This window comes from Gymnogyps californianus, chromosome 3, assembly GCF_018139145.2.
Source record: "Gymnogyps californianus isolate 813 chromosome 3, ASM1813914v2, whole genome shotgun sequence".
NCBI lineage: Eukaryota > Metazoa > Chordata > Aves > Accipitriformes > Cathartidae > Gymnogyps > Gymnogyps californianus.
Window position 1 is genome coordinate 121,180,957 of NC_059473.1, and position 12,886 is coordinate 121,193,842.

At 42.1% G+C, this 12,886-nt stretch overlaps 1 protein-coding gene across 1 annotated transcript; it reads right to left on the reverse strand.

Annotated features, from left to right (window-relative positions):
• Positions 1–4,102: 4,102 nt before the first annotated feature.
• On the reverse strand, positions 4,103–8,571 carry LOC127014231 (adhesion G-protein coupled receptor F2-like). The gene is made up of 5 exons (XM_050893441.1): positions 8,494–8,571; positions 7,510–7,546; positions 7,213–7,373; positions 6,319–6,624; positions 4,103–5,581 (listed from the first exon to the last, which is right to left on the reverse strand). The coding sequence occupies exons 1-5, from the start codon at positions 8,569–8,571 to the stop codon at positions 4,103–4,105; spliced, it is 2,061 nt and encodes a 686-aa protein (XP_050749398.1).
• Positions 8,572–12,886: the final 4,315 nt, after the last annotated feature.

Consider the following 12,886-nt stretch of genomic DNA (forward strand, 5'->3'; position numbering starts at 1 on the left):
TACAGTGCTGTGTTTTGGATTTAGCGTGAGAATAATGTTGATAACACTCTCATGTTTTAGTTGTTGCTAAGTAGCGCTTCTCTTAAGCCAAGGACTTTTCAGTTTCCCATGCTCTGCCAGCAAGCAGGTGTGCAAGGAGCTGGGAGGGAGCAGAGCCGGGGCAGCTGACCTGAACTAGCCAAAGGGGTATTCCATACCATGGAACATCATGCCCAGTATATAAACTGGGGGGAGTTGGCTGGGACAGGCGGATCACGGCTCTGGCATCGGTCAGCGGGTGGTGAGCAATCGCATTGTGCATCACTTGTCTTTTCTTGGGTGTTATTTCTTTTTTTGTTGTATTCCTTTTCATTACAATTATTATATTATTATTATTCTTAGTTAGTAGTGTATTTGATTTTACTTTAGTTATTAAACTGTTCTTATCTCAACCCACAAGTTTTACTTTTTTTTTTTTTCCCCCTCCTCCCCACCTCACTGGGAGCAGGGGGGAGCACGGGAGCGGCTGCGTGGTGCTGAGTTGCTGGCTGGGGTTAAACCACGCCACCTGACAGACCAAAAAAGGGCTTTGTACAATTCCTGACACACAGGTATCGAGATGGAGAGAACAAATATTGAGACAGAGAGAACAGCTGCAATGCAGAAATAGAGTTACATTGTCCATCGGTCTGGGAGGACAGATGGAAGTGATGAATACAGTGCCACCTAATAGACTCACTTTTGGCCAAAGACAGCCAAAACCAGCTAGATAACGCTCAACATTTGTACATCATATTAAAAATTAAATAATTTTAGAACAGCCCCACATGCTGTACAGTTCCTTATTGCACTGACATAAAAAAAAAAAGAAAGAAAGTGAAGCACTGAAATGGCAAACGAGGACAAACTCTCCTCACAGCGGTTTTCACAAGGTAAGAAACAACAACTCAGCGTGTTTCCTCCAAGGGCTGCAGCAACACTGATGGTTTCCTGCTCCTGACAGCAGGTCCAGGGCCTTTTCTCTTCTGGTTTTCACGATGCTTCCCGTGGTCGTGCTCCAAGACAGTGCTGTCCACGGTCCGAGTTCATCAGCCACTTTGGCTCATCTCAAACCAGGATTTCTGTGTAAGAAGTGCTCCTTGTCCTCTCACTGGTCAGATCCACTGAAGACAACTGTCCACTGCTAGGACTAGGAGAAAAGAAATCAGCAGGTCAGATTAGATTATCATCCATGTAGGTGCAGGTTCCATTTCAAACAGGAGGTGCCTCAGAGTCCTGTGAGAAACACCACAAGATGGTCATCTGAAAATCTGACCCAGAAGAAAGGCTCTTATGAGTCTGGAGAAACTAGGAGACCTGAAGCAAGAGTCTGCATAACCCTTCTAGATGTTTTACATATTCGCCATTAAAGTCCCAGATACACAGTCCCATTCTGAAGCTCTCTGAAACAAGGTATTTTTATTTTATTTTTTTGAACAATCATTTCAGGTGTTACAAACTTTTCCAGCTTTCATGAGTCAAACTCCATATTTACACCCAAGTTTACGGAAGTGGATGACTAACATTTTCCCCCTCTCTGTTACGCAATGGTAAACACCTACCTGTGATCTCTTCCACTCAGGTGAGTGACAACATCGACCCCAGTTCTTAGGCACATGCAGCTGTGGTTTCCACATCAAGTTTTGCCCAAGTGAGATCACTTAATACTTTTAGCAAATGTTGCTGAGTCACAGGATTAGTGAAGTTTCCACCTGTTGTTTCCAGAATATTATATTGGTGGTGACTTGAGAGAATTTTAACTCTCTTTCAATCCTTCAATCAAACTTTCAATCCTGACCTAAAGCCTGATAAGATGTGAAACATCTTCACTGTTATTTGGATCCTGGATCTGTAAAAGCAGGCATTGTAATCTCCATTTATTAAATTTGGAGCAGTCTCAAGCACTTCCTTTCTCTTTTTCCTCTGTTAGGTAGGAAACAGTTCATTTTAGCAGAAGTTTGGGGGTTGGTCTTTTTGTTTGTTATTGGGTTTGGGGGTTTGTTTTGTTACTTGGTTTTTTTGGTTGGTTGGGTTTTTTTAAAGAGAGGACCTTCTGCACTGCATTTAAACTTAGCACATAACAGCAGTGCTGGATGCAACTGAAGACTAAATTGGAGAGGAAGGATGCAGAGGAGTCAGAAGTTGCACAAACATGCAGACTCTCTTGCACCAAATGACCCAAAGCAATCTGACAAATCTTGCACCAAATGACACCAGGCAATGCTGATAGCAGAAGGGAGGTATAGTTTCCTTAACCCCTCTATTTTTTTCCTCATAAACCAAGTACATTTGGACACACTGTCACTGCAAGACACGCTGCAGCTTTCAATACTAGGATCGGGACTGATTAATAAATAGACTGGAGAAAAGCAAGAAAATAACTTTATTTTTCCAAAGTCCAAACTGAACTGACAGTTTCTTTTGGTAGATAGCAGGAACACTGCAGACGATTTTTGTGAGACAGCTAAAGGGGATTCCCTTTTATAAATATAGTGTGAAACCATTAAAGCCGTGGTACCAAAAGAAATCTGACAAACAGCAGATAAAAGTTTTCCAGCAGAGGTAGGAAACACTAACTCAGTGACGTCAACTCATCAATTCTGCCAGTGTTTTCTGAGGAAGCTGCTGAAACACAGTTGTTTCCTTAAGCTTTAAACGCTTCCTTTTAATGAATTGCCCTGATATTTAGAAAAAGTCAAGCTCTTATGAGTACACAACATTGATTAGCATCAAACGTACTGGCTGGGCTCCGAGTGGTTTCCATCCTGAGCTGACGTTCAGCTGGAAGCAGAACAATCCTCTGACATCCTAGAGCAGCCCTGCTGGCATACAGATTCGTATTTTTGTGAAGGCGGCAAACAGGTCATTACATTGGGATTTTGGACTCTTAATTCTGTTCCTTACTTAGTAACCTTAAAGTAGATCTATTTTGCAGATAGGGAAAAAAAGTCATAAGCATTCTCTATCTAAAGGGCTTTGATATCTACAGGTGAAGAGATTAGATTAAAATACCATTTCTAATTTTGTAACAGCAGCAGTAGGTTATGCGGAGTTCACAAAAATCTACTGATTGCCACTTCTAATATTTAGAAGCTTAATAACCTCAACATACTATTGAGATACATGTATTTCCTTCAGCAAGCACTTGTCTTAGAAAAACGTTAAACTATGTAAGATTTAGAGCATAGTTCCATTCTCTCCGTGTACAAATAAGAAGGTTTGTAAGTTGGTATAAATTTTAAATTAAGCCGTTGGCGGGGGGGGAATCTTTACCTTTGCTAGACTACACTTCCGCTTTGATGAAAGGCAGTTCATCCTTAAGGCTTCTCTCGTCTGTAGATTTAAAAAAAAAAAAAATTAAGGGGAACAGTTTCTCAAAGTGTAAAAAAACATTCATATAATTCAGAATAAGTGCTGAAGTGACCCAAGTACCTTTCTGTCCAGAAGTGTCCCAAACAACAGGACGAAGAATCCCTAAAAAAAATTGCAAAAAAGTTAACAAAACCAGCATAACCACATGATGTTTTTTAAATGCTTTGAGATGCCATTTCTTTAAGGATAGATAAAATAATGATTTTGTCAGTGTAACAGATCTCATCATCTATGACTCAGGTAACAGCAACGTGCAAAATTAGTTTATCCACCCAGGTCACACAGGCTCTCCAGGAATTTCAAGAAAGGATACATAACCCATGCTAATTCTCATTATGAACGGGACTGATGGGTTACATACCAGGACCTTCTCAATCCACTTAGTAGCAGTATTAGCCAAGAAGAGCTAAGGCAGACTGGGTATACAATGGTGTGTCAGGTAACATTGGATGTTTATACTGATGAGTTAAACAAAACCATCTTCAATGGCAAGTGAGAATTTTCTGTGTATTTGTAAAGTGATAAGGATGAGACATCTTTGCAATTACTGGACGTTAACCAGTCTATTTTATGTTTCACAGAAATTCGTCATCTTAATTCTTCATCACACTTTACACCAACTAGTTTGTTCCATCACCCATCTGCATCTACTATGTCAATGCAGGATGCCTAGTGTACGTGCCGTGTAAAATAGTTAAGCTGAAAGGAAAGCTTAGATCCTGTTTTTCATGCACAGCTCAAGCTGCCAGCCCCTCTTAGGTCTGCTACCTCTTCCCAAGTTCAGCAAAGTCTGAGCACATGCTATTCCCAGTCTCTCTGAGTTTACCTGGAAGGTGTTCAGTAGCGCAAACGTAACATGGAATGCCAGGGAGCGACTGTCGACAATCGTTGCTAATCCAAACCCCCAGGTGAGACCCAGCAGAGGCGTCAGAAGGGCCACGTTTTTGCTAATTCGGATCATGTTGCTCAAATCTTGTGACTTGCAGCCTTCTCCAACAGAGGATCTCCCAGTCCTCACCACAACCACCACCACCACCACCACATTCACAACAATGATGCTCAGGGCGGGTACAACAAAGGCCAAAAGGGCTTTCGTCTCATACCAATTGAGCCAGCAGGCTCCGCTCCTTAAATACCCGTTCTTTGGTTCAGTAATAGCAACAGTGAGGACAGATATGACCAAGGGACATCCATATCCAATAGAGAATGCTGTAGCTATGAATACAGATCTTGTTATCTTAAAAAAAATGAATAATAATCCATAGAGAATCAAGAGGCCCAGGGTAAACATCCAAAAAAACAAGGCAAGATAGAAAAAGTGAAGGAAAAAAGTGGCCGCTACACACAACTGGTAGTTTAGGGCTGTATTGTGCACAATAGCCGCTAAGATGAACAAAACATCAGCAATGAGAAGCGATGTAGCAATGTTGACCAAACAAAAGTGGCGCATGTAGGTTATTTCAGTTTTTGTAATGTGAGGCCAGACAACAGCCTCGATGATAAGGCAGAGAACCAAGCTGAAAATGGAAAGGCCTAACCCTACACGTGTAACGTAATCCAGCACCGCATTTCGCAGCATGGTGGGGGACATCAAAATGGAGAACGACTTGAATGTCCGACTGTGATGCTTGCAGATGCAAACAACACTGCTGATGTTGTCAGACTTGATTTTGCATGCCCTGTTATCCCATCTCCTTTCAGTAGAGTGCCACCCAACACACTGAGCCTTGACGTTCTCCAGTTTATTCACCTTTTCAAAGGTGAGCAAAATATGCCTGAGCTCTTCTGGCAGAGACACTGATAACACCATTCCATTCACAAAAACAGGGTCCAACCGGTTGGTTTCTATAATGGCTCCAAGCGTTGGGAATGCAATGCTGATGGCTTTGGAAGTCGTGGGTAACTTCAAAAGCTCTTCTTCTGGAATGACCACGTGCCCAGTGATATTGCCTGTGTTACTGAACTCCATAGAAAAATCAAAGCTCTTTCCTGAAGTATTTTTATGTATGGTGTAGCCTTTTGTAGAGATGAAGTGCTCCTGTACACTTTCCGACCCATTCCTTAGAAGAAGTTTCCCAGCAAATAAATTCACTGAGTCCAGTAATATCGAACTGGCATTTCTGTCCTTTACAAAAGCCCAGTTGGAAATGATGGAGCTGTTCAGAATATGGTTTGCTATCCTGCTGTAACTCTGAAACAAACAAGAAAAAAAAAAGTTATTTATGTTAAAAGAAACCAATTATTATTCCACTGGCAGAGCCTCCAGAAAGGCTCGTTTAATTCAGAAGTGATTTCTATAAAGGGAATATTCTTTGAGAATGAACAGCATCCCATGATCCATCCCAGTCAAACCCAAACATCTCATTGGCATGGTCACTACCAGAATCGTCCTATCCTCTTCATATCATAGCTCAAAAGGTGATTGGAGAAGCAAGTATCAAGCAAAAACGAGGACACCTAAGTTCTATTCCAGATGCTGACCTGCTATGCAGGTCTGCTTTACATCACCCTCCCTATATTCTTCTCCCACGTCTCTGATTTCTGAGTTCATCAGGGAAAGATTTCAGTTTCCATTGTGCAACACATGACAACACAGCTGCAGGTCAGCATCTCCAAGGCTGCCTTCCCTACGGTGTAATACTTTAAAAATTACTTCTTCCTTGTACTGCTCTCCCATGTCTATAACAGCAGTTCCTGAAAACTTTTGCTTTTAAAGAAAGTGAATTCCACAGAGTATTTTCACCATACATGAATCGGTCAAACAGTTTCTTTGACAACAAAATACGGCCCTCTCTGGAAACTCTTTCCAAGCGATCTTCATGTCACTCGCAGCCACCACTTCACTGGATAGTGGCTATAAGGACAAAACACTGTATGGATGCTCTGGCAAGCTCAGAAACACCTCTTGAAGCCCATAAAAGTAAATACCTGCATTTTTCCTCTATTGACATTCTCTGATAACAGCAGGGAAATCCTCTTTAGCAATTCCACTATATCAGCAATGTTTCCTGGAATGGCTGGTGAAGACAAGATATCTGGGATGATGCATGAAAAATCAGCTTGGCAGTTACTATCCCCATAGTCATCAGCACCAAAATATTTTGCTCCATATTCAGGCTTCCCATGCACTGGCTTCCCATGCACTGGCTTTCCTTTCCCTACAAAAGGAAGGTGTCCTCCAGCAACACTAACATGTCCTCCAGAGCTTGGAAGGAGTTCACGTTCAGAAATCCTCTGGAGGGAGGAAAATAAATTTGAGAAAATTAATGAACAGAATGAAAATGCAGCTACAGCTACATCCAGGCAAGAGGTACAGTGCTGGGGTGTGCAATGAATGGGCCGGATGGCCTGAAACCAGGCTCAAAAAGGGACCAAAGCTCACCCGAGAAGAATGTCTTGCTTGTACAACACACATGAAGGAAGGGGCAAGAACTAAATGCAGTGCCTTTTCCTTGAAATGACTTGAATAAAGTTCTTTATTTTGTAGTTGGGGAGAATTTACCGTGAATCATCTGATTATTACGGATATTGGTGTTGCTCCTTTCTCAGGTTCATCCTAGTGTGATGAACTACCACATGACAAACATTAGCCAAGTGAACAAGGCAACTTCATTTCTGAATTATGTTTCCACACAGAAATTTCCCAAATTTATTTCCCATCACTTGATTTAAGGTGAAGTCAAAGCCTCTTATCAAAGTAATCTGTGTTTTAGGATCCCACCTTCTTCCCTTTGCTCAAGACTGCAAGCGTATGGAGGGAGGGGCTGTCTTTGCAAGAAATTACGAGCATGGGCCAAAGTAGATGCATAACAGCTACCTCACCTGAAAAAGAGACTGAACATCCAGGCTTGCACAGGCATCTGTGAACATTTGCCACTTTCTGTCTTCACAGACAAAGCGTGTCTCCCCATGGAAGGATGGAGAACAAGGCTGAATACAGATAGCTCCGTTATCTTTGCAGGGAATGAGATTTATACAGCCATCTGAAAAACAAATCCAGCAGATACTGTTATAAGGTGTAAGACAGCATACCATGGTCCATGAGGTGAGTATCAGCGGTGTAAAGTATTGATAACATCTCACAAAGAATTAGCAAAGACACATAGCTATTCACTGTACCTTGCTGATTACCAGTCTTTGATTCCTTATTGAGAACCTGAAAAATAAGAAGTGGAATGTAGATTGAATGCTAAAATAAGTAAGTAAAAGATGACTCCTTGGCGCAAACCAGAAAGGTGATTTCAAGGGCAAAATAGTCCTTTTGAGGTCCAGAAGTCTTTTCAAGGTCCAGAATGCAGAGCTTATGGCCCCTTGCTCATACAGACCAATTGAGAACTCTCTACTAACAGTTTGTCTCAATATATTAAGCCTTCAGTCGTACCCTTCTACTGAAGTGACATACTGAGCTAGCAGACAGGACCGCACATGCCTCCAGCAGTTATTCCTCAGTCAAAAAGCCTGTATCAGGCTTAAACTCTCCAGTGTTTCTCATGTTGATGAGAATATGTGACTTGTTGATGAGAATATACGATCTATATGACTTTTGACATAAGATAAAGCTACAGTTGTACAAATACCAATAGCCGCTTTGTTCCTCTCCTGATTGGGAAGCGATCCCGAGGCAGGCGTACCAGGCTCCTGCGCGCAGGACCACTTGCTGGGCCTGCGTGTCGTACAGCTAGGTGCAATCCAGAACAGCTTCCATCACTGCTTGGTCAAATGGTCTGTCATCTACAACCAGCCAAACCCTGTCAGTCTGGAAGCAAAGCTTGGCTATGCGATGCCCTGGAAATCGCACTGTTATTGCTGGGTAGAGCAGGCTGAATAGCAGATTTCTAACACTTCAAGAGCCGTGGTGGAGGTTGCTTGGCATATTGAACACACCAAATACTTTAAAGTATTTTCCCCTGTAGCGACAGGACAAGGGGCAATGGTTTTAACCTGAAAGAGGGTATATTTATATCAGAGGAGGAAGAATTTTTTTTACGAGGGTGGTGAGGCACTGGAACAGGTTGCCCAGAGAGGTTGTGGATGCCCCATCACTGGAAGTGTTCAAGGTCAGGTGGGATAGGGATTTGAGCAACCTGGTCTAGTGAAACTTACCCCGAGAGCGGTGTGCGGCGTGGCCGGGAAGATGTGCACAGCCCAAAGGAGGAGGCAGTGGGCTACCCTCACCTCCATCGCCTCGCATTTACTGCTTTCCTCCTGGAAGAAAGAGATGTTAAAGAAGTTTAGACATATCTGTTTTCACTTGTGAACCTAGTCCAGTTCCTAGTAAGAGAGCAGCTAAACCCATCCCAAAGACTGTCCTTACTGGGGTTGCAAGGTGATTTTCAGACATGTATTATTTATTGACTTTTTTAACGAGAATTATTTGTGAACCTCTTCTTAAAAATTAAAAAAAAAAAATTAAAAAAAACCTGTCCCACACTGGAAGTTACTGCATTAATAATTTACTGTAAACTGTGAGGTGGAGAACTTATTAAAGCAGTTCAGCCTGTGGTTCCCTTCTGAAGTGATTTAAGACAGCCTCACCTCCACTGGGTTCAACACTGCTACTCTCTCTCCTCAGGCACTTCCTGATGAGACCTGCCACGTGAGGTAGGAAACTTGGGCCCTTGGGGCTCAGATATCCAAATCTGAGAAACAAGGATCAGACTGAAGCGTCATTTGCTTCGCAGAAGGATTCAGGCCATGGAGGGAGCAGAGAAGTTTCCCACGGTCCTTGGTAAAAGCTTAATATCCTGGGATGCAACTTGTTACAGGCACATTTGCTAGAGGAAAATAATCCAGAAAAGGGAACGAGGAAAAAAATAATGTGTTACATCAAATCTGATTATTAGATGCCATACATGTCCAAGGCAAAACCAACAGCTGCTGTGGATTCAACAGAACTGAGAGACTGATCTTCTATCACTGGATGCACAAGTAGATTAAGCCATGTACTAAAAAAAATAAAATCCATAAAATGGTTGCAAGGTGACAAAGCAGGATGATAGCTGGGTTTCAGAAGACGCACACAGGAGAAGGCTCATCAAATCACTGTGCTTTGATAGAAGAGACTCCATTTCCCCCTGATATGTACTGATCAGGACAGAGGATGCTGAAACAGAATGGGTCCTGCACTGACGGAGCAGAGATGTGTTTTTCCATCCAAGAAACTCCAAGCTGTAACAATCTGATGGCATCAAAGGGCCAGGCACACAGCTGGCTGCCCCCTTCATCTGTGACATTTGTTCACCTTACTGTATTTTGAGATCCACAGGTTTATTATTTAATTATGAAAAGGTCATAAAGGGAAGAGCTAGATTGATGCACTGAATTTCTAAGCTAGCTCTAAAGGTGAACCTCGTGACAGCCTCTTGAATTCGACTGGTATTAGTAAAAGCACTTTCCGGGTTTAAAGCTAGCAACCATTAGCTCTTCGAAGGAAATAAAATGGATAAGGAGAAGTGAACCAAAAGACTCGGATCAATATTGCTGAAGAACAGGAGGTGGCCGGGAAACACCTACAGGTTTGAGGCAAAGGGTTGTATCGAATTCTTTTCTGATTTCTGTAGTCATTAAATGTTTATTGCATGCTCGTAGCCCTAATTCCGTTTCACAGCTCGGAATCCTTGAGTTCCTCATTAATTATTTCATTCATTTTCTATTTAATCACTGATGTAACTCCACCTAGGGCTGTTACCTTTAAGTGAGGGAGAAATCTGGGACAGCTCCAAGATACCGGCTCACGTTACCAGCGAAACACTGATCTCACTCAGTTGCATTGCTTGCCTCATCGTGGAAACTACCCAGTCTCACCACACAAGAACATGCCAAGATAACTACTACGCAGCAATAGAAACTTAGAACAAAACAAGTAATACAGCAGCAAGCCACTGTCACTTTAGGGAAAAAACATGGATATACTGACATAAGGCCATGTGAAAGCATATACAGCTACTCCTCTCCCTCCAAAGCATCCAACTATGGTACTTTAGATAGAGGACAATATATATCTAATCATAAACTATCTACTGCTATTAACAGGAACACACAGTGTGAATGCAGGGTATCAGATGGTGATCTCCTGGTCCAAACTCAAGCAATGCACCATTTTTTGGAGAAAAGTCCATAAAGAGCAACTGAGCTGTTAACCCAAGACACCACAATTAGAAACTTGACACTTTTTGAAAATCATCCCCTGGATGAAGAACACCTTGCCCCTCCATGCACCCATCCTTGCTGGGATTCATTCACATTTGAAGGGCAACGGCAGGAGCACTAGGCTATTAACTTTGCCTCCTTTTTTTAAGAGACTGTAAACACATTACTCCTCTCTTCCAGATGTTTCTGCTCCATCAGGGCACAGGCACACGAGTAGCTGAGTTTTCAAAACCCTCTCACATGGAAGAGACCTCTAGTACGGGGACACTTCCATACCCTCAGGTATCTCCCACCCAACTCAGGAGATTGTCACCAGCTGCTGATCCTCCTTCTCCAGCTCATTTCATTTGGTCACGGCACCCCAGGGGGGCAAAGCCCTCAACAAGTGGGACAGAGTGAGGAGTGAGTGGCTAGATACTGGTTATGAGAGGGGAAAGAACCTCTTAAAACAGTAAAAAAAGGTAAACTGATCATGTATTTAAAAAGTAATCCATATGTTGGTTAATGTACCATAGCCTTAAATTCAAAGCCCTTACTCCACGACCTCTGTTGGTTTAAAATCAAAGTGTTTTCTAAAATCCTACAAAAACTATCCCTCCTTCCTCTACCCCAAGCACTTTCTTAATTTCTGGCAGGACGCGTTGCAAGGCAGCCCGGCCCCGCGTGGTCACAGCTACCAAAGGGCTCAGCCCAAGCAGCGACAACTGTGGAAACTACACCCCCAGACTGGTGGACCCAAGGCCTCCGGCCAAAGGGTTCTCCATCACCTGAGGTCACATCTTTCCCCTCTCCACTACTCCAGAAGACAAACTATAGTTAAGTTTATGGGGAAAGGTATCCTGCACAAAAATTACAAGCACGTATTGTACAAAAAGTTTTACACTGGGCTTGTGCCATAATTAGCTAGACAAATGTATTTTCCCAAACATTGCAAGCTTACACTGTGTGTATTGAACATTTTTTTAAAAATACTAAATCTGTTGTTACAGAATCTAATCTGTTATTTTTAGGGCTTGAATGGCTACATGGCGAGCTTAAAACTCAATAAACCACCATGTGATCACTTGCCATTGCTACCTAGCAAGTTAAAAAGGCTGCAGCAGGAGACTTCAGAGTCTTCAACATGGTCATCCGAGGATAAAAGTTAACGCTCTTAATTATACAGAATGGTATTAGTTGTATTTTTAAAGGGATCACACTTGGAAAATGTGAATTTAAGTAAAGCAAGTTCTGAGAGGAGAGTGATCTTTACAGTAACTTTAGCTATAAGAAAATTTCAGATTTTCTTAAAAGTGACAACACTGTGATTAGAGACCAATCACAAAACTACAAGCAAAAAGATCAGAGGATAATTAAGATATCTAATTATTTCCACAGATGTAAGGAGAATGCAAAACTGAGGAAATAAGTGCAAAGTAAACACAGCTTAAGCAGTTAAGTGCATTTTAGATTATGAATGAACCAATTTCACAGACTACTGATAATTTTCAAGCAGTTCCAGAAAAATGTTGTTCTGCGATAGTACTCACCGTTTTTAGAAGTCTGGGTTCTACTGTAAGCAAAATTAAAGCAGCCAGAGATCCTCAAGATATCACAGGCGAGTGTCTAACCATTCATCTGCTGCCATTGTGCCCCAGTCTCACTCTTACGGTCTTACCCAGTGTTGCTTGGGTGCTCCGATTCATTTAGTTTTCCCATGAAGAAATAACCTTGGGCATCAGCCTGCTTCTTTTCTTGTCTGACTGGATTAACATTGAGGAACCTGCAGATAACAATAAAGGTATTGCACTGCCAAATGACAAAACAAGTTACAAACACACCCACAAACCTGCCAGATTGCCACCTTTGCCAGGAGTCCACACAGATGAATCACACCTGCGTGGTTTGTACCCTTCCTCCTGGTGGAGGAGGCATCTTCTGCTCTTCTGTATTTAACAGATCTTCTAGACTTTAAAGCCAAGAGAAAAAAAAATTCATGATCAAAATCTGGTCAAGTTAATGCATAACCCTTCATAAATCAAAGATGACACTACCGATAGTACCTTGCACAGCTAAAAAGCTCAATGAGCAAGTAATAATCTTTTCTTTATGGGCTGCACCCATCATAAGGGGTGAGAGTTGTCTGCTGAACCTTGTGCCATGTTCACTGTTGGCTCTCTTAATATTGTCTCACCCTCAATAGCCAGATTTCCAATAACCAGTAATTTACAGCAAGTAGTTTATCGTAACAGAAGAGCAATTCCTAACACTCTTCCTACTCACAGGGCTGCTTTGGAAGAGCTTTGGTCACTAATTTTTTCCACAGTCCTGCAATGTGTTTGTTGTGAGCTTATAGGGTTTCCTGAGA

Excerpts from the sequence above, each read along its gene's own strand:
- LOC127014231 (XM_050893441.1), bottom strand. The coding sequence starts at position 8,571 with ATGGAGGTGAGGGTAGCCCACTGCCTCCTCCTTTGGGCTGTGCACATC. Across the intron at positions 7,374-7,509 it reads AAAGACTGGTAATCAGCAAG|ATGGCTGTATAAATCTCATT; the intron begins GTACAGTGAATA and ends TTTGTTTTTCAG. Across the intron at positions 6,625-7,212 it reads ATGTTCAGTCTCTTTTTCAG|AGGATTTCTGAACGTGAACT; the intron begins GTGAGGTAGCTG and ends TCCTCCCTCCAG.